This window comes from Carcharodon carcharias, chromosome 29 (assembly GCF_017639515.1).
Source record: "Carcharodon carcharias isolate sCarCar2 chromosome 29, sCarCar2.pri, whole genome shotgun sequence".
Lineage (NCBI taxonomy): Eukaryota > Metazoa > Chordata > Chondrichthyes > Lamniformes > Lamnidae > Carcharodon > Carcharodon carcharias.
In genome coordinates this window covers 7,318,746-7,340,711 of record NC_054495.1, presented here as the reverse complement: position 1 = coordinate 7,340,711, position 21,966 = coordinate 7,318,746, and the positions used below count along the sequence as shown (strand labels likewise).

The 21,966-nt window shown below is 47.1% G+C and overlaps 1 protein-coding gene across 1 annotated transcript; it reads right to left on the bottom strand.

Annotated features, from left to right (window-relative positions):
- Positions 1-5,547: 5,547 nt before the first annotated feature.
- LOC121271015 lies at positions 5,548-21,210 on the bottom strand. The gene is made up of 8 exons (XM_041176699.1): positions 21,119-21,210; positions 20,640-20,957; positions 19,462-19,776; positions 18,307-18,621; positions 16,130-16,258; positions 14,843-14,971; positions 10,037-10,095; positions 5,548-6,189 (listed from the first exon to the last, which is right to left on the bottom strand). The coding sequence occupies exons 1-7, from the start codon at positions 21,168-21,170 to the stop codon at positions 10,073-10,075; spliced, it is 1,281 nt and encodes a 426-aa protein (XP_041032633.1). The 5' UTR covers positions 21,171-21,210; the 3' UTR covers positions 5,548-6,189; positions 10,037-10,072.
- Positions 21,211-21,966: the final 756 nt, after the last annotated feature.

Below are 21,966 nucleotides of genomic sequence, written 5' to 3'. Positions count from 1 at the left end.
CCAGAGATTGTGACATTTTCATTTCTCAAAGGACAGGAGAATTGAAGAAGGGAGCAGGAGAGGTCTTTATACACAGCAAAAGACATTTGATAAGGTGCCACACAAGAGGTTAATACACAAGATAAGGACTCAGAGTGTTGGGGGTAATATATGAGCAAGGATCAGTGCCATTGGCCTCTCAATGTTAATGACTTGGATGAAGAGCCAGAGGGTAACGTTTCTACGTTTGCCGACAGTACAAAGCTAGGTGGAAAGGTAAGCTGTGTGGAGGACACAAAGAGATCTAGGCAGGGTAAGTGAGTGGGCAACTAGGTGGGGTTTATTGTGGGGAGGTGTGAGATTATTCACTTTGGTCATAAGAATGAGAAAAGCAGAATGTTTTTTATAGCACGCAAAATGTATAAATGTTGTTGCTCAGAGTGAAATGGGAGTACTTGCATACGGGTCTCCGAAAGTTACCAAGCAGGTACAGGAAGCAATTAAGGAGGCGAATGGCATTTTGGCCTTTATTGCAAGAGGGTTGGAATACAGGAATTAAGAAGTCTTGCTACAGTTGTACAGGAGGGGAGGTGGTATTGTCACTGGACTGGTAATGCAGAGGCCCAGGGTAATGCCCTGCGGACCTGGGTTCAAATCCCTCCAAGGCAGATGTCGGAATTTGAATTAAAAAAAATAATAATCTGGAGTTCAAAGTCCGATGATGACCATGAAACCCATCTGGTTCACGAGTCCCCTTTAGGGAAGGAAATCTGCTCTCCTTACCTGGCCTGGGGTTTATATTGCCACACAGCTGTGACTCCAGACCTACAGTAAAGTGGTTGACTCTTAAATGCCCTCTAAATTAGGGATGGGCAATAGATGCTGGCCTAGCCAGCAATGCCCACATCCCATGAGCGAATGTGAGACTACATCTGGAGTGCCGTGTGCAGTTTTGGTCCCAACATTTAAGATAAGATATACTTGCATTGGAGGCGGTGCAGTGCAGGTTCACTAGATTGGGCGGAGGTGCCTGGTCGGATGAGATTTGTCCTATGATGAGAGGCTGAGTAAATTAGGCTTTTCATGTCTGGAGTTTGGAAGAATGAGAGGCGATCTCATCGAAACATAGGGTAGACACTGGAAAGGCTGTTTCTGCCAACTGGGGAGTCGAGAACACAAGGGAGCTGTCTCAGGATAAGGGGCCGGTCATTTCGGACTGAGATGAGGAGAAATTGCTTCACTCAAAGGACTGTGAATCTTTGGAATGGGTTGTGGATGATCCATCTTTGGATGTATTTAAGGATGGGGTAGACAGGTTTTTGGTCTCTCAGGGAATCAAGGTGGTAGGTGGAAAAGTGGAGTTGAGATAGAGGATCAGCCATGATCGTATTGAATGGGGGAGCAAGCTCGATGGGCCGAATGGTCTCCTGCTTCTATTCCTTTCTATGCAAGTTCCGATGATCTGGAACGCTCTGCCTTAAAGGATGCTGGAAACAGATTCAATGGTAAATAGGGAATTGACTAAATACTTGATGGAAAATTTTTGCAGGATTGTGGGGAAAGAGCTAGGAACGAGACGAATTGGATCGTTCTTTCAAAGCGATGGGCTGGACCACTCCTTCAGTGATGTATGGTTTTAGAAATCAACATTTTTTTAAAAATTCATTTTACAGGATATGGGCTTTGCTGGCTGGGCCAGTATTTTATTTCCCATCCCTAATTGCCCCTCGAGAGGGTGGTGGTGAGCTGCCTTCTTGAACCACTGCGGTGTAGGTACTCCCACAGCGCTGTTAGGGACAGAGTTCCAGGATTTTGACCCAGCGACAGTGAAGGAGTGTCTGATATATTTCTAAGTCAGGATGGTGAGTGATTGTGAAATGGTTCAGAGATTCTTGAACACAAACTTAGGCCTTAGGAAACCTTTTCATTTATACCGAACCATTGGCGTGCAGGGTTTTGCTTTATAATAATTCCATGAACTTCTCGAGACAAATGCGTTAAAATGTCCAAATCCAGGCTCAAGGTTAGAAGCTTCTGCCTGGCCAGGGGAATATCGCGTAACACGCCGTTCTTCACTGAATGCCGCTCTCACAAGGTATTGAGTGACGACAAGAAAATAAGGGAGATCTGGATGTTACCAAGTCTTCGACCACTCCCCCACCAGCCACCCCTCTGAGCCAGACGAGTCGCTCGGACGATCTCTGCTAATTGAATGAGGCAATGACCTGCCTCGGTGAGCGTCAGAAGCTTTGTTATTTTGCCACCCGTCCCCCCCCGACTTCCGACTTATCCAAGATACAGCAGTTGTGCATCAAGAGGTGCCCCTTGGGTTACAGCGACACTCACCTTGACAGCTTGGCCATGGATATATGTTTTTTAAATTTATTCATTCAATGGGACGCGGGCTTCACTGGCCAGGCCGACATTTAGTGTCCATCCCTAACTGCCCTTGTTCAGAGGGCATTTAAAAGTCAGCCACATTGCTGTGGGCCTGGAGTCACATGTAGCCCAGACCAGGTAAGGAGAGCAGATTTCCCTCCCTAAAGGGACATTAGTGAACCAGATGGGTTTTTACGGCAATGGTCAGCATTAGACTTTTAATTCCAGATTTTGCATTGGATTTCATTTTCACCAGCTGCTGTGGTGGGATTTGAACCTGTGTCCTCAGTGCATTACCCTGGTCTCGGGAATACTAGCCCTGTGACGATACCACTCTGTCACCACCTCCACCCCAATTGTATTAAAAACAATCTCAGTTGTGTCACAATTTTCCCTAATAAGCACTCAATTGCAATGAACTGGGTTGGGTCTCAGTTGTAATACAATAAAGCTTTAATATGGACTTAGTCCCCGCAAATTGTGAAAATACCAAATTACCCTTGAACGTGTTCGCTGCGGTTGATTACTATCACAGTATAGGGTATGTGTTTGTGTATTTTTCATCTGCTCTTATATGCACCCTGCTTTGCCTGGATTGTGGGGCTCAGTAAAGTTCATTTCATCCACCTCTTTCTGAATGTACAATGGAAATAAGATAGGCATTGGTCTTCTTGGCATCTTATGTACAGTGCTGCTTTGAAATGACTTCTACCTCCTGTTGTGCACTTTCAAACCACGAACAAAGATAGCTATCAAAAAAAATTCAACAAAAAAATTATGCAAGAGCCTCGTGGAATGTTACCTCGAGGGAGATTAGAAGTGTGGGAGAAATGATACCTCGCTTCTGTTGAGCTTGATCAGGCACTCCCTAGAGTGTGACACTCGACCTAGAGCACTGTCCCTTAAGGAGGAATATATTGGCCTTGGGAAGGGGCACAACACGGGTTCATGACAATGATACCTGGAGCTTAAGGAGATGAAACGTGAAAGCACATTGCAGATACGTGAATTGATAGGATTTATGCAGGGAAGTTATATCCAGTGGAGACGGGATTCAAGAACGTGGGGACACCATCTTAAAAAGTGACAGCCTGACTATTCCCGGTCAGGTGAGGCTGCCTGAGGGCACTGCGGCTAGGGTTCAGAGGGGCTGGCCGCCTGTCAGAACTTGGAAGGAATGTGTCGCCAAAAACTGGGCAGGTGAGTGCCTCTCCATTGCCAGTCAGAGCCTGGTCATCAGGTGCAAGGTGTTCAAGATGTTTCTGCACATGGTGCAGATCTGGCCCAATTCCCACCCCCCACACTCTGGCGATCGAAAGTGGACCAAACCCGCAGGGGCACGGCGGACAAGTGGTCACCCTTGTGTGTGTGTGGCTGTGCCGAGGACCTATCTGGCATCACCGACTATGAGTCTGGCCGCATTGCTGCAGGACGCTCCATTCAGATGGGCCGGGGAACGCCACCTATCGCTTGCGGAGAGGCTCATGCAGCTTTGGCCACAGGTCCATCAGGCAGGGATCTGCATGCAACGTCCTGGAGGCCCTGCGGGATGATGAGATGGTGCATCCTGTCAGATCGTTCCCTGAGCAGGCCGTCAAAGTCATCCCTCAGAAGGTCTCGCCACCAGTGCTTTCAAACAAGGCATAGCTTGGCTGGTGGTGAGAAAGGCCCTTCTACCGGCCATGGAGTCTAACACCCCCCCTCCGCTGCCCTTGATGGGGGCTGCAGTGGGGAAAGAGACCATCACACGGCTCCTCCGGGAACACTCCTTTCCAAAGCAAGTTGGGAAAGAAAGGTGCAACGGTTTTTTTGCTGAGATTCATCCCGAGCAGCTGGACTCCGGGCTCCACGAACAGTTCCCAAGGATGTGCACTGGCACAAATGTCAACTGCTGCTGTTGGAGGATCATGAACTCAGTGAAAGGCACACTTTGTCCTTTTCGAAAATTGCTGGTCTCCCAGTGGAAAGAGCTGTCGGCAACCAAGGCACATTCCAAGGACTAAGTGCTGAGAGAAACACATTAAAGCTTGGGGCAGCCACCACAAAGGCTCAATGAGAAAAGACCACAGTCTAAGGCCCTCCTGCCATAGTACACAGAGGCGGCGGGGTTGGGGGGTGGTGGGGGAGGGGGCGTGGAATCATGCAAAACATTTTGGGCTTAATGTTTGACATGAAATGTATATTGCAAATATAAGCTGTCATTGTAAGTGTAATGAGGCATCTGTTAGGAGCAGTGTACAATTTTTAGGTTGAATATATATATATACATATTTGTGTGTTAAGAAAGGCAAAATGGCTCCAATTTTATTTAGGTTTTGCGTGTGAACCTTGGTGCCAGGAAGTCTGGATGTACGCCTGACTAAAAGGTCAGGTCTTCCGGGTTTGTTTGGATATATGCATTTTTTTATGAGGTTTTACAACTCCTGAAGTTAAGGAAATGGGTTAAAAAGGGGCTGGAAATTTAGTGATTCTGAATTAAAAACACAAAGCACAGAAAAACTGTACCATTGCCTAGCGACAGTGGTCAAGTGACACAGGCACGGTAAGAAGAAGAGAAAGAGTTCAGTATGTGTCAGACGGAGAAGACAGGAATTGTAAGCTCTCTGATATATAAAAAAAACTTTAAGGCTATTAAGAACAGCAGTTACTTAAATAATCGGGTATAGAGCTCAGTAAAATGATCAGCTTAGCAGGGTTGCTAGTGGGAAACTGACTTTGGGGAACTCATGTTTTTGCTCTGAAGTTGAAGCAATAGTAAGTTCAGAGTGCTGGTTTAGGTGCCTGAGAGAGAGATACGAATTGACTGAACAGTATCAAATGAATGCTCAGGAATTTACCGGAAGAAAACCATTTGCAGCAGTGCCAGTCCCAAGTGAGAAGCCTATGTGTCAAGCTGGTGGTAACTCATCACTAGCTTACGTGTCTGTACAGATATTTGTTACGGACAGGAGGGGGGTTCATTTAAACAGTACTAATTTCTCCTCTCACCACCCGTTCATAAACAGAAAGGCATTTTGATTTGTTTCACTTTTTAGAAGGGGTGGCATACTTCCCAACCTGTCGGTTTTGGTGCAACCCAATTTTCTACTAATAACTTCACTGCAAACTCGAGATAGGATGAACTCAAAGGGTTAGTTTATTTGCACACACTCAATATGCGAAAAGAGGGTTTGCAAAGTCACCCTCAGATACAGATGGTCAAGCGAGGGATAGAGAAAAGAAAGGTTTGCAGTTCCGAGACCACAGAGAAAAATATTGTTTCACATGAATTCCAGAGTTCAGAATCAAAGTCCGATGAGGTTAGTGGGTTGAAAATCAATGCTGTATAATTCACTTTTCCAGTGGTGTTGACTTCACGTGATGGGATATGCACCCAGAGATGAATCAGCCTTGTAAGTGAAGCAGAAGCAGTGCAGATGGGGTTAGGTGTTCCACCTGGGCAGAGCTCCTTGCCTGTGAGACTGTGAGTTAGATGGTAAACAGCAGACTGAGCTTTTCAGTTCATCAAGGTAATATTACTTGTTGCACAATCCAGAGGCCCATGTCACATGAGTCCCACCTCTCCGCCATCTTTGACAAAAGATCTGGAATTTGGCTTGGTCTTCAGGACTTCCATTATGTTAAATGGGTTATGGGCTGAAAAGGATATTTGATAGGTCATTGTTTTAGTAGATGTTCTGTCTCTGCTGGCAAGCCTAGTTTATCAAATACAAAAGGCCTTTGATGTATCTCCCTTTGAAGTTGGGCTGTGCATTCCCCAAGTGATCATTAGTACCTCCTCAGAGATAACGAAGTGTGAGGTTTCCAAAACTGCAAAGTGCTTCTTTTGTTCTGGGGTCACAGAAAGACACAGATTCAGCCATATTAAGCATATTAGATCAGTTTTTTTAAATTTTATAAATAGCCATGAGGATATCTTCATATATTTTATAAATATATACAGTGTGAGGCCTTAGCCTCTCACATATTGCTGGGGTAAAGGAATAGTGTGAATTTGAAGCAGCTTTTTGTGTTTGTATTGAGATCTTTCCCACCTTTTTGCCGAGTGTAATATAATTCATTTTTCTTGGTTAATAACACTTCATTGCTGAAAAAAATAGACATGTTGAAGCTTTTTGTCTTGCACTCATCAGGACACTTTGGAAGAACACCAGTAAGGGGAAAACAACCATTTATGCTGTATGTGAAAAGAGTGGTTGGCAAGTGGACTCTGAGTGGTAGAGCTGCTGATATTGAGAATGCACAGTGATGGTGACTGGCAATTAACTGCCAAGCATTGTTTGAAATTTAAATCGGGCAGCCTGACCCTGACTGGTCAAGACATTGCCCTGAGGATTGAGTCAGTGAATGACTGTCACTTATTTTGCTTAGCTGAAAAAGGCATAATGTGTGTACACGTTCCTTCTGCTGGCAAAGAACAGGGCCCTGTGTATTAAGATATGTAGCTTCCAGTACACTCAAATGTGCCACATTGCAAGCCAGACTGACAATCTTAAATAGGCTGTCAGCATAATTCTTAGCATGCTGATAGTGGATGAAACCTTTGCTATATTTATATGTGCAGTTGCATGTAATAATTTCCTTACATGTCTTAATGGTGTCATGAAAGTATAATAATTCTCATAATATCATTGTGATTTATTGTAAAAGTAGGTTAATAGTGGGGCTGGGATAGCTTCTGTGCATGTGTGCATGTGTGTGTGTGTGTGTGTGTGATTTAATTGAATTAGAGACAGCTGGTCTAGAGGGTTTGATTCATCAAAAGAAGCTAGGTTTGAAATGCTAAATACATAAACATGACTGAAGGCTTAGAACGTGAGGTGAGGAGAATTTGCATTTTTAGATAAATCAGGGCAGTTTGAATTTCAAAGAGATGGTAGGATGTTTACACCTGGCCAGAGAAGCTAGGCCAAGCCGTGTGTTTATTTTTCCCAAAGGTTACAGACAATATTAGCAGCATGGAAAGATTTGTATTATGAGAAAGATAAGGTTCCAAAGGTATGTGGGATAATGGAATTTATATTAAAAGGGAGATACATGTCTTAAGCAGTATGAGGCTATCTGTCAGGGGTGGCATTGTAAGATCTAACAGAAGTGTGAGAAGGCTCCAGTTTTTGTACATTAAGCTGCTGCCTACAGAAACCGAAGCTGGGAGAAGCCACTTTGAATTCTACTGTCCAGGGTATTGTGTTGACTTGCCTTGATCTGTTTAAAATTTTTTTTACTGTTGTCTTAATGGGGGTATAACTGGAAGCCAGATTAATTAGGGGTTTTAGGAATTATTATAGTAGTAATTTGTAGACTTATGTATGTGCTTGAAATCTTTTCTTTTGTTAATAAATGTTCAGTTTAGTTTTCTAAAAAATAACCTCAAGTCTTGGTGGACTTATTACTTCTGAATTCAGGGCACGCATCTCAAAATAAATACAAATTGCAAAGCCATTGTGACCGTGTGATCAAGTTTCCCTCGTGGATTTGATCCACCCAGCACACATCATCTGCCACATCATAACAGTGGGCTCCACCCTGCACTCAAATTCACCTTTGAAATGGAGCAGGCAAATGAACACCCCCCTCCCCCCTCCTTGACATACTAGTTGAGGAATCACCCAGGGGTTTCTCCACTACAGTCTACCGCAAACCTACCTGCACTGGTCAATAAGCGCGTTGGGATTGTTACAGCTCAACACTCTATAAGATTGGTCTTACCGACAACCTTATAACTAGGGCCTGAGCCATTTGCTCACCATGCAAGCTTGATGCTGAAATAGGGGCCTCAAAGGCATCCTGCAGGATAATAGCTGCCCTGATCAGATCATTTCACGCTGTCAATCACAAAACTCAAAAATGGGCCTAAGGCTGTCACTTTTGGCCCTGAAAAGCATTCAATCTACTTCAGATCATCCTGGAAGGGCAAGGTATCTCAAAAATTTGAGCAACCGCTGAAGCTAGCTGTTTAATGCTGTTACTATGCAGTGACAGCATGAGTGGTATTCGCCACTAACAGGATGCTGCTGTCAAGCCAAAAAGATGTTCTGCCTATCAATCAAATGAGGAATGTGGTGTATGAGTTTCAATGCCAGTGTGATGCTAGGCTGCATGTCCCAAAGAATGGCAGATCATATCAAACAGCATGTCCCAGCCACTGTTCACAGCAGGCAAAATATCCAACCAGCCCGCGCTTGCAAAACTCAAAGTACAGTGTCCAACATTAGATGTGATTCTGAGAATGGACAATATTTGCTAAATAACCCTTTGTGTGCTAAGAATTACCCTGACAACCAATTTAAGATTGTCAGTTGGGCTTGTAGTGTGGCACATTTGTGTGCATTGGAAGCTAATTTTTTTATTCATACACAGGGCCCTGTTCTTTGCAGGCAGAAAGAACATGTACACACATTGTGCCTGTTTCAGCTAAACAAATTGAGTGGCAGCCATTCGCTGACTCATTCCTCAGGGTGATGCCTTGACCAATCAGGGTCAGGCTGCCTGGCTTAAGTTTCAAAGAATGCTTGACAGTTAACTGTCAGTTACCATCAATGGTACATTCTCCATAGCAATGCCTCTACCAATCAGAGTGCACTTGCCAACCAATCAGCAGTCTCTTCACATACAGTATAAATGATTGTTTTCCCCTTATATTGGTATTCTTGCAAAGTGCCCTGATGAGTGCAAGATGAAAAGCCATGACATGTCTCTTTTTTCAGCAATACTCAAGTTCTGTACCACCAAACAATTATAAGTATTTTATTCTTTGTGTTAAAAGTTGATCAGCAGACTCCTGTGAATGTGTTCAGTAACTTTCTTCCATGGTTTCTAAAAAAAAAATTCAGATCTCTCAAGTCAGCTTTCACTCTGGGATGTGACTTGTCCAGGAATAATATCAGCTGGAATTGCAACCTTATGGTGCCACATGATGTACTGAAAGAAAATCGTGTTTTGCACTTTATGTAATGTCAACTTCGAAGCGTCAATTAAATTTTATGTCACTTGGCAGCACAGCACTTGAGCATTGCTGAAAAAAGAGACATGCTGCCAAAGCTTTTTGTCTTGAACTCATCAGGACAGGTGCAAGAATACCAAATTTCAAAGGGTGGAACAATTTATACTGCAGGGGCTGACTCATTGACAAGTGGACTCTGATTGGTCAAGGCGATGCCATGGGGAATGCACCAAGGAAGAGTTGCCCGCCGCCCCCATCCTTTCATTTCATTGAAAAAGGCGCAATGCCTGGGCGAGCTTTCTGTTTGCAGAGGTCAGGGCCTATCGTATGAATATATGTACATCTTTTTTCAACAATAAAGCATACATTCTTGGAAAAGAAGAAGCTCATCCATGCAGAGCGATTTGTCATTTGAACACAGTTAACCTGGCAACAGTTTAATAAAGCAACAGCTTCAAATCCCAGCAATTTGACACTTGAAAGAATTCAGTTAATTAACACTCATCGCTTGCTTCACTAATATTCAAACTGAAGGTAACACTCATTGTCCAGACTCCCTTCTGCTTATGCAGTGGCCCTTTGCCAAAAGGCAATATTTGTTTTAATGGGACCTATTCCAATGATGATTGCACTACGCTATTAGATTGCGCTTGATTTAAAGCTGTGCCTTGATGGACAGAGACCTGTTGTGTCTCTTGCAATGAAGCCTACCTTGTGTTCTGTGCAAAGACTCACCTGTCAACTGCCACATGTTGAAGCCTATGGACAGGCTTAGTTTGCGAAAAAATCAAGAGCTGCAACAATAGAGAGAGGGGAAAAAGGAACTCAGTCTTGTTATAGAAACATAGAAACATAGAAACTAGGAGCAGGAGTAGGCCATTTGGCCCTTCGAGCCTGCTCCGCCATTCATTCTGATCATCCAACTCCATAGCCTGTTCCCGCTTTCTCCCCACACCCTTTGATCCCTTTCACCCCAAAAACTATATCTAACTCCTTCTTGAAAACATACAATGTTTTGGTCTCAGCTACTTTCTGTGGTAACGAATTCCACAGGCTCACCACTCTCTGGGTGAAGAAATTTCTCCTCATCTCAGTCCTAAATGGTCTACCCTATATCTTCAGACTGTTGACCCCTGGTTCTGGACTCCCCCATCATCGGGAATATCCTTCCTGAATCTACCCTGTCTAGTCCTGTTAGAATTTTACAAGTTTCTATGAGATCCCCCCTCATTCTTCTGAATTCCAGTGAATATAACCCTAGCCAACTCAATCTCTCCTCAAATGTCAGTTATATTTGACAAAGTTTTGCATCTTTGCTTTGAGCAATTGCAAACACACACAGTCATGACTCCAATAATGAAAGTCACGTTCACCTATCTGAACATATTTCAAAACATATGCCCTTGCATGCTTAGAGTCTGAAAATCATTACTTTCTGTTCCTTCCTTGCATGTTTGAGTGAGCCTTTTTTCCTATAATAAATTCCGATGTCTACGCTTGGAGTGGTATCTGTCTACGGGAACAATTTGTACAGTAATTACACCCGCACACAGGACCAGGAGGAGACCATTCACATCCCTCAAGCCTGCGCCACCATTTGAGGAGATCGAGGCGGATCTGAATTCTGCTTCCATTCACCCATCTGGGCTGCATAATCCCTGAATACCACTTGACCAGTGCAATCCTTTCCATCCCAGATCTGAAATTGCCAATGGGGCTGCGCCAGGATCTGACATTGGTCAGGTGGGTGGGTATGTGGGTGGGGGTGGGCATGTGCCAGACCCGAACGCACGCGAAACTGTGTGAAACGACGGTGGGCAAGTGCGGGAGTCGGGGCCATGCCCACCGGCGATTGAATGGTCAATGAAGTCCACAGAAAACCTTATTTCGCATGTGATTTCCCTCTCGTCACACAGGCAAAGCAGGCAGCCCATTTTTTAACAAAACCTCATCCAAGGGCGGGATGAAATGTCCTGGGTGATGTGGGTGAAACGTTATAAAAAATGATATCCAGGGACTGGTGGGTTTTTTTTGGGTCCGGCTGTCAGGTGCGTGAACGGGCACAGTTTGCCGCAATTTTTTTTTTCTTTCCATTGGACCTGCCCGGGCCTGCAGCTCTCCCTGAGGCAGCTCTGCAGCAGCTTGTCTGCCTTCAGGGACCTCGCAAGGAGCGCCCGCCTGCACCCTCACTTTTGTCAGCGCTCGCCCTCTTCATCCCGTAATCACCTGTATCCCAGAGAACGCAAGCCTTGGTTAGGTAACCTGTCCTCGTCTGTCACCCTTGGAGCCCTGGTAACCTTCGGGTGAATCTGCAGGGCACTCCACCCACATACTGAATGATGTGCGGTGACCAGACTGTATGCAGCCTGGCAGATGTGGCCCTTACCAAGGCTTTGCACAGCAAGCAAAACCTTTATAGCCCTTTTTATATTCTAGCCCTCCAGTTATAAAGGTTATCACTCCAAACCTTTATAGCCCTTTTTATATTCTAGCCCTCCAGTTATAAAGGTTATCACTCCAAACCTTTATAGCCCTTTTTATATTCTAGCCCTCCGGTTATCACTCCAAACCTTTATAGCCCTTTTTATATTCTAGCCCTCCAGTTATAAAGGTTATCACTCCATTAGCTGTTTTACTTTTATTTTCCAGTACCTGTCCATGATATTTTGGTGATCTATGTACATCGTGTCCTCAATTATCTTTGGCCGTACCCTCTTCCCTAGCTTCCCTCCACTAGCGGCTTGGTCAAGCCTCAGTTTTGCATCTCCCAGTCCCTCAGGTTAACATACAGAGAACTCAGTTGGAGCCAACTCAGTTTCCCAAATCTTAAATAACGGTGTCAAATATGCAAACGAGGGCACCAGGTTTGATCCCAAAATGTGACGAAATTATATCTATTTAAATTAACCCTCGGCCCAGTGGCCCTGCCTCACCTGCAGGTTGCCCTGTTCTGAGCTTTAGTCCCACCCTCCGTTGAAAATGCCACAGCGGCTTTAACTTTTAAAGGAAACTGGGCCGTGGCTTCCTCAGAGTGGCCATCAATGTAGGATAGCTACTCCCTGCTCCATTGCTAAGGTGAAGTTTCCTTCCGGGCCTGTCCCACCCGGCCTTCTGACTCAGGCAGGCCAGGCGAGATCCAGGCAGTGCAGCTCGTTTCCCCCCCTAGACCCCAGCGCCCAAGTCCAGCTCTGTCAAGCCGCAGGGGGAGATGTCCCCCTCTTTAACGGTGCTGTCCGCAAACCAGGTAGGCTTAAAGGCCTCAGGAAATTTAAAGGCCCTTGACAGGCCAGGGAGACGGTGAGTGGTGGGGGAGTTTGGGGGAGGAGGATTGGAGGTCGGGGATGGGGTGGAACGTTGGGCCTTGTGGGGGAGGGGCAGGGTCGGGGCCTTGGATGGAGGTGTCGGGCCTTGGTTCTGGGGGTGAGGTCGGACCTTGAGGGTGGGGGTTAGTCCATAGCTGGGGAGGGTTGGGGGTGGTGGGTCAGACTGTGGAGGCAGAGGGCTGGGTGAGAGGGGGATGGGACCTCAGCTTAACATATGAGGAACGTTTGAGGAGTCTGGGTTATACTCGATGGAGTTTAGAAGGATGAGGAGGGATCTGATTGAAACTTACAGAATACTGAAAGGCCTGGATAGAGTGGACGTGGGGATGTTTCCATTAGTAGGAGAGACTAGGACCCGAGGGCACAGCCTCAGAGTAAAGGGAACAGCTTTTAGAACAGAGATGAAGAGAAACTTCTTTAGCCAGAGAGTGGTGAATCTATGCAATTCATTGCCACAGAAGGCTGTGGAGGCCAGGTCACTGAGTGTATTTAAGACCGAGATAGATAGGTTCTTGCTTGGTAAGGGGATTAAAGGTTACGGGGAGAAGGCGGGAGAATGGGGTTGAGAAACTTATCAGCCATGATTGAATGGCAGAGCAGACTCGATGGGCTGAATGGCCTAATTTCTGCTCCTATGTCTTATGGTCTTATGGGAGGGGTTGGTGGGGCGGTTAGGCTTTGGTGGGGGGAGTGGGGTTGGCTCAGGTTAGACCTCGGGGAGGGGGGTGTTGGGTGTTCAGTCCTCTGCTTGGTGGAGGCGGGGGCGGTATTCGGACTTCGACGGGGGAGGGGGTTCGAACCTTGGAGGCTGTTGGGGGAGGGGGTTCAGTACTCGGTAGGAGGTTGTTGTCGGCGTGGACCTCGGAGGTGGTTGGGCCTTGAGGAGGAGGGGGAGGCCATGTTGCACCTTGGTGGGGGGGTAGGGTCAGACTTGGTGAGGGGGGGTGGAGAGGTGTAGGGGCAGAGCTTGGGGTGAGGTCAGATCTCAGGGAGGGCGGGTGTCGGGCCTCAGGGGCTGTGGAGGGGGTTCAGTCATTGGTGATCAGAGGGTGGGGGTGGGTGGGAGGGCTGGTAGGGTGGACCTCAGAGGGGATTGGACCTCAGTTGGTGGGCGTGGTTCAGGCTGAAGGTTGGGTTAGACGGGCCTGTGGTGAGTGGGGTGGGGTCGGGGGTTGGGGTTCAGTCTGAGTCGTGACAGGGGTGGGGGCGATGGGCTTTAGGCGGGTGTGAGAGTGATAGTTGGGGATGGGGTGGGTTGGGGGAGGGAGAGGAGTGGTCTGTGTACTGTGTGGGTGGGAGGGATCCCAGTGGGGCGAGGGGGGGGGGGGTCAGTGTGGTTGGGGAATACTGTGGGGGGATGTGGTTAGTGGGGTGGGGGGAGGTGTGGGGTACAGTGGGAGGCAAGTGTCGGGTCCGGGTCTGCACAATAGTTCTCCAGAAGATAGAAGAGGTTTTAATTCTCTTCACTTTTTGCTTAGTAACTACTGTAACCAGCCAGAACCATCTGAAATTTGTGATTTAAATCTGGCTTTTGGGCAGTTCCTAGCGCAGGGCAATAGCCCAGGGGAAGCTTGCATGTTTGGACAATTGTCCTGCAATCCCTTAGCTTTGAACTTCTGAAAGGAGTCCAGCAGAAAATAATCGTGGTCCCCACCCCACCACCATTCCCCATGTCGGAAGTTTCGGCCCATATAAGGTGACAACGATTTGAATGATTCAGTGTCGTGAGGAACAAATTTGGGGCTTATGTCAACTTTGACCGGTCATGTACTTTATGAATAAAGTGTATTTTGGGAAATATTGAAAACAAAAACCAGACCTGAACGAGGCTTCAGTTGACCGCTGGAACTGTAGGTCATTGATGGTTGGTTCAAGTGACCCACTGAAATTTCAGGTGCAATGGGATGAATGCTCCTGAACAGGCCCATTCATTGGAAACTACCCATTCAAACCTGGGGGCCTGTCCAGTTTTGTTGGCTTGGGACAAATCTGAAACCAGCAGAAAAAGTAATGGAAACCTGTTGCATAAGTGTGGGCTCGGAGCTCACTTAGGTTTGAAATCCTCTGGTCTTGGGCACTCTCTCTCTCAATCCCAGGCAGACTGCAGTACCTGGAGTGGGGTGCAAACTGCAGGCCTCAATACGTTGTCTGGTGTGTCTTTGGGGGGAAGGGAGGATTGAAACATTCTCGCGTGACAATGTTGAACAAGTGATCTTACCGGGCTGATGTCCTTGGATGCACCAATGCTTGTTTATGAGGATGGCAAAGATAATGGTAAAATTGAGAGCTGCCATCATGGTGAGCGTTACGCACACCCGGTATCCTTTACAGAATACAGTCAGGAGATCTGGAAAACAGAGGTCAGATGGATGCAGAATGAAAAGCAAAATGGCCTCTTTTGAGACCCAGGTCTATTCAGGCTCAACCTGAATCACGACAGATTACCACTGCCCGCCCCATCACTCTCTGCACCGTATGTGGATTACTGACTCCTCTCGACTCCATCCTCTCACCTCAGTCCCTGCTATTAATGAATCCTCACCCTCCTGAGCTCTCTGCCCGAAGATAAGTCTGAGCCGCAATGCGATCTTCACCAACAGTGAGGCAGGACACCAATCCGCCCCAGCCAGGATGGAGATTGAATCCCAAACTGTTAGCACCAATCCAATCCACAATGGCCACCCAGCCAACCTCTCCCGTTCTTACTGCCAGCCATTGGCCTGTGAAGGGTTTACAAGTTGATACTCCACCCATTTTTGACACATCATGAATGCTCCTTCCTTGTCCATCAAGTCGGAGGATGACTTGAACCCAGAGTTTCTGACTCGCAAGCAGGGACACTATCGCTGCATCACCAGAACTCCCCTCTCAATTTCACCTCCTGTTAAAGTTCTTACTGCAGCATCAGCAACTTCCTCACTCTATCCCATCCCTTCATCTCACCTCCAAACCTTATGGTCTAGTATTATTACCTCATTTTACCCATCCTCTCGATGCACCTTCACACCTTCAAAACCTCATGGATATTGGCCGCACCCCACCCTCCCCATTCTTCGACCCACTGCATAATCGAGCAGCAATGAACCCCTCCCACTCGTCCCACCCTCCTTTCTGCCCTCAGATACCCGCATGCCTAAACCAGTGTGCAAATACATCTCGATGTGTAAGCTGAATTCCGTTAGGCTCTCTGTAATTTTCAATTTGGATCATTTTGGCCTCAGGCTGTACACTTGACATGGAATGCATATCACAAGTATCGAGAGTATTAACAATTGTATGGAGATACCTCAGGGTGGAACACGCTGTTCGGAGAAAAGCTGAATGTTATTGCACTTTCCGTAATATTCAATTTGAAATGTTTTGTTGTGCCGTTTCGCAAGTTGTATGAACAAAGTATATTTTTGAAAAGGACGCGTCAAGAGGTACAAGTTTGGATGTTTACATTTTAACAGATGACAACTGTTGGTACTCTGGACCTTGGTGATGCCCGGTATCTATTGCTTACCATGGGTTTCGTACCAGTCTCTCTGACGCTTCCTGCGGAGGTGATTAGCAATGACAAGAATGCAAATCAAAGTCAGAAGAGTTGAAATGGCCAAACCAACACTGTAAACTGCACACGAGTGGGAGGGTTCTGTAAGAAATAGTAGTTAGGAGTCATTTTTACATATGAAAAGTGTGAAGTTATCCATTTCGGTCAGAAAAAAACAGAATGGAAGAGTATTATTTAAATGGTGATAAATTGGGAAATGTTGATGTACAAAGGGACCTGGGTGTCCTTGTACACCAGTCGCTGAAAGCAAGCAGTTAAGAAGGCAAATGGTACATTGGCCTTCATTGCGAGAGGACTTGAGTACAGGAGCAAGGATGTTATGCTGCAGCTGTACAGGGCCTTGATGAGACCAAACCTGGAGTATTGTGTGCAGTTTTGGTCTCCTTACCTGAGAAAGGATATACTTGCCATAGAGGGAGTGCAGTGAAGGTTCACCAGACTGATTCCTGGGATGGCAGGAGTGTTGTATGGGGAGAGATTGAGCCAACTAGGTCTGTATTCACTGGAATTTAGAAGAATGAGAAGGGTCTCATTGAAAGGTATAAAATTCTGACAGGGCTGGACAGACTGGATGCAGGAATGATGTTTCCTCTGGCTGGGGGGTCTAGAACAAGGAGTCATAGTCTCAGGATACAGGGTAGGCCATTTAGAACTGAGATTATGAGAAAAGTATTCACTCAGAGGGCGGTGAACCTATGGAATTCTCTATCACAGAGGCTGTGGAGGCCAAGTCACTGAATATATTTAAGAAGGAAATAGATAGATTTCTAGACTCTAAAGGGGTCTAAGGGTCTGCATAGGGAGTGGGAGTGTGGCATTGAGATAGAGGGTCAGCCATGATCATATTGAATAGCAGAGCAGGCTCGAAGGGCTGAATGGCCTACTTCTGCTTCTATTTTTCTATGTCTCTACAACCCAGCATTCTGAGGGCTTGGCTTATTGCTGCCCTATGCTGTTTGGCGAGGAAGGGAGAGTGACCCTACAGCCAATGTCTTGATTGTCATTCAAGCCCCTGTCTCAGCCAGTCCCACCCCGAATCCCTGGAGTATATTTTCAGTACTTTGCATTTCTCAGTCCAGGCGCTAGCCTGGCCAATTTCTGTGTCCAAGATTTTAAGCTGCAAGCTGTGAATTTATCATTCCACTGTTAAGGCTGATCTTGCCTTTCATTCATGCAGAGAATTGAGTTTCCCCATTCTACTGGACATTGAAACCATAAGCAAATGGTACTAACACCATAAAAAGTCATGGGCACCAAGCTGAGAGGCCCTCAAGGGAGGGTGCAGGGCAGATGTATCAGAAGGGTACCGGGGAAGGGGGGGAGATATTGGGGTATATTGAGATATTTGGGATATTTGTTTTTGTTCTAGATTTCCAGTGTTTAATTGACTGCCACCTCTTTTCAAGGAATGCCTACCTTGAAGAAGTATTGCTCTTCTCTCTGACAGGATTTCTGCCTCTCTCTTTTGCCCTGTTCACCATCATTGCTTTCCATTTCTCTCCTGGTGTTTGACAAGGTGTTTCCCCCTGTTGAGCTCTACTTGTCCCCACCCCCCCCGCCCCCCCACCACCACCCCCCCCCCCCCCCCCCACTCTACCAGCTTATATTTCATCTCATTTCTATATGTCTTAGTTCTGTTGAAGGGTCACACCAACTCGAAACGTCCAACTGTATCCCTCTCTGCAGATGCTGTCAGGCCTGCTGAGTTTTTCCAGGTAATTTTGTTTTTGTTTTGAGATATTGGGGGAAGCTGGGGCAGTTTGGAGTTTTAAGTAGCTACCTCTGTTTACAAAGTCAATCATCTGCCTTTCACTGTCCCGACGATAGCAGATCAGTCGCAGGCTTTACACCCTCTCTGATATTCCTTCTATCGAATTTGACAGCAGTGGGTGGGGGGAGGGGTGGGGGGAGCGGTTTGGGTTAAAATTGGGCCAGTTTGCCCACCCTACATTGAGAGTGAAATTCACCCCAACGCCTTGATAACTTGGGAAATTCGAAAGGGGGGGGGGGTGGGCGGTGGTTGGGGGCACACGCAGATGCCATCCCTCTTTTATATCACAGGCAGTTAGTTACATTAGTGATCGAATGTGTCCAAATAATTCTGTAAACAGGTTGTGACGGATACTCACTGAACACTTCCAGGGTGATGCTTGCTGCTGTTCTGTTACCAGAAGGAGACTCCAGGGTGATGGTAAACTCCTTGAAGCCAAACTCGTGCACGTAAAGCAGGAGGAGCGAAGCATTCGGCAAGAGGTCTATTGAATATTCACGATGCTCGGTTATGTTTCGTATCAAGCTGTTCCATTGAAAAAGCAACTTGCCCTTAGTGCTCCAGCTGCCATTCTTCACTTCACCGGATATAGTCACTGCTAGGAGAACAGTGGCTCCCACTTCTGCTTTAATCTGGCTGAGCACTGGGGAGACGGAGACGTGCTGGGGCATGGCTGCAGGGGTGTTGGGGGGGTGGGGGGGGAGAACAACAGGTCAATGAACAATATTAAACTTTGTTCCATTTTAAATACACTAAAAACTTGTTCCATCTGGAGAAAAAACTCAGCAGGCCTGACAGCATCGCAGAGAGGAATACAGTTAACGTTTCCAGTCCGTATGACTCTTCACCAGAGTGTGACGGAGAGAAGAGCAGTACTTCTTCAAAGGCTCTGATAAAGAGTCATTCGGACTCGAAACGTTAACTGTGTTCTTCTCCGCAGATGCTATCAGGCCTGCTGAGTTTTTCCAACTATTTTTGTTTTTGTGAGAGAGAAACAGAGTTCACATTTCGAGTCCCGTAAGACTATTCTTCACAGCTAAAAGTCTGTTCAAACAGGCTATACACGATCAACTTACCGCTTCACATGCGGCTCCCAGAGACTGACCCAGGCTTCACGATTACCCTCATCATTTTACATTTACAATGGTGGTGATAATGGAGCCACTCACCACCCTGACTTGGAAATATATCGGCCGTTCCTTCACTGTCGCTGGGTCAAAATCCTGGAACTCCCTCCCTAACAGCGCATTCATTAGTACCCTAACACCACATGGACCATGGACTGCTGCGGTTCAAGAAGGCAGCTCATCACCACCTTCTCAAGGAGGAAATTAGGGATGGGCAATAAATGCTGGGCCCAGCCAGCGAAGCCCACATCTCGTGAACGAATAAAAAAAATGTGCGTATAAGATTTGGTTTCGTGGTTAGTTTAGCGAATAAAATTCACGTCCTGGTGAATTTTCAAAGGCGTTTTCTGGATCTTTGTTTTTTTTTGGAAATAGGATAAACTTACTGAGCACGTTCAGGTAGATCTTTTCTGACCTTGTGACGCCAGAGGCTGTACTCATGGTGACGCTGTACTCGCCGGTGTCTGAGGCAGCCACTGACTTCAGCTGCAGCGAGGTCTCGGCCAGCACTGCAGCCCGTCCGCTGTAATCAGCGTTCACCTCTGAAAGTGTGTCTCTCCACCACACAACATCCTTCCCGCCGAATCTCCAGCTCCCATTCTTCACCTCTTGTGAAGGGCTCGCTGACAGGATAACGGTGTTCCCGGCTGTCGTCTTAATCTCCTTTTGCTTGATGGCGATGGTAAAAGGTGCAGGCTTTGCTGGGAGAGAGAGAGAGAAAGAGTGAGAGAGAGAAAAACAGTGCTGGAGTTCAGTGAATTGAACAGGTGGTGCTGGAGATGCTGTAGGTGTAATGACAGCGAAACTGACAGCGATTGAGGTCGTTACAACCCTGAAACTGCTCGGATCTTCTGGCGTTCATTCATGCACCATTCAGCATGGAACTCCTTAATTATTTAGTTCTATTAATAGGTAATTAGTTACTAACATTAACTGCGGCTGGAGGGCCATCAACTCGGTGAAAGACGCTTTTCCTTCTGCCCGAGACTTGCTGGTCTTCCAGCGCAAAGAGTTGTCCCCGATTGAGTGTTGCAGACTAGGCACATTCCAAGGTCCAGGACTACGTGCTGAGGGACGTACTAAAGTTTGGGGCAGCCGCCACAGAGGGTCAATGGGGGCAATGTCCCTCTCTAAGGCCATAGTACACCCAGGGGCTGTCGAACGCCTTGGGTTGTCGGCCTGACATGGAACACATATTGTTCCACAATATGTGGAACACATATCCAGGGCCCTCAAAGCGCACTGAGGCACCTTAGAATACGACACACTGAGTGGAGAGAAGTTGAGTTTTATTGCACTCTGCGTGCTATTAAGTTTGAAATGTTTTGTCATGTACTTCTACAAATTTTATGAATGAAGTATATTTTGGGGGGAAACAGGAGTTACTAACACCGTAAAGTGAAGGTTCAGTCTCCCAGCACGTAGATCTTGGCTGCCTGTCAGAGGTGCGCTTCTGCATTACACACCGTTAAGTCCCAGCACCATCTGAAGCCGGTCTAGTGCGAGTCCAGCAAGCCGCCCGCCCACATCTCCCGTTGCTGATCCCATCCGTCGATGAACTTACGGAAGACGTTGAGGGTGACCTTGGCTGTAGCTTCTTCACCCCTGGGCGAATCCATGGTCACCCAGTACTCTCCACTGTCCGCGAGGGACACGGAGCCCATCAGGAGGGAGGTGTTGTCCAGCAGGAGCACGTTGCGTTTGGTGTAGGCGACGTTGAGGAAGGGGTGCTCCACCGTCCAAATGACGATTGACTGGGCGCCAAACCTCCAGAAGCCGCTCGAGATGGGGGAGGAAGGTTTCACTGACAGAGTGACAGCGTCGCCCACCGTCGCATTCACCTCTCCCTTCCTCACCAGCACGCTGAATGGTCTCGTCTCAGCTGTGAAAATAATCCCCAGGAGGGTCATTTATTCATTCTGTAAGGAGCCAGCCCAGGGAAGCAACGCGCACCCCACTCAGACGGGCGTCCCCCTGCTCTACGCGTCTCTACCCGTTCTCTTTTACTGATTCCAACTGCAGGTGTTAGAAAGAGATTCTCACCAGGGAGCATCAACGAACAAGCCACCAGCGTGATGAGTCTGGCTCCCTCCATCCCGACACAACCCCCTCCCCTGCTTCGATTGTCACTGGATTCTTATTCCTGGCTTATGCCACACCAGCATTTTTAAGGAGAGTATAAAACAGCTGACCGCTGAGCTGTTGGTCACGTCTCTCCCCCCACCCCCCTGTAAACAAACATTTCAGTCAGGGCCCAGAAAGCAGAATGCAATCTCTGCCGCTTCTATTGTTCCCTCATTTCCTCAGGATCCACTTTCTCCTCAATGTTGAGCAGCTTGTTCCTTTGACACCACCCACCCGCTCACTCCGCGTTAAAGGGGCTGGCCCTGGGTCCCACATGTGGAGCCCAGTGTTCCCGACCTGTTCTTGGGATAGAGGGAACGTCCCTTGTCCCAGTCTGACTCTAGTCCCATCCCTGACCTCTTCTCCCCAGCACATTGACGCTTATGTTGGTGCGTAAACAGAGAGGCAGAATAGAAGAGAAAGGCAGAGGCAGAGAGAGAGAGAAAAGGAGGGGAGGGAGGTAAGCAGAGAGAGAGAGAAAGGGAAAAGCAGAGAGAGAGAGGAAGGCAGGGAAAGAGAGACGAGGAAGACAGAGAGAGAGAAAAGGGAAAAGCAGAGAGAGGGAAAGGCAGGGAGGGAGAGAGAGAGAAGGAAGGCAGAGGGAGAGAAAGGGAAAAGCAGAGAGAGAGGGAAAGGGAAAGGTAGGGACAGAGAGAAGGGTGGGGGAGGGTAAGCAGAGAGAGAAAGGCAGAGAGAGGAGGGGGGTAAGCAGAGAGAGAGAGAGAAAGGGAAAAGCAGAGAGAGAGAGGGAAAGGTGGGGAGGGAGA

Bases quoted from the DNA above. Each gene is read 5' to 3' on its own strand.
- LOC121271015 (XM_041176699.1), bottom strand. From the start codon at position 21,170: ATGGAGGGAGCCAGACTCATCACGCTGGTGGCTTGTTCGTTGATGCTC. The intron at 19,777-20,639 runs GTAAGTTCATCG...TCTCTCTCCCAG, and splicing joins GGTCACCCTCAACGTCTTCC to CAAAGCCTGCACCTTTTACC. The intron at 10,096-14,842 runs GTAAGATCACTT...CTATTGTTGCAG, and splicing joins CATCCAAGGACATCAGCCCG to CTCTTGATTTTTTCGCAAAC.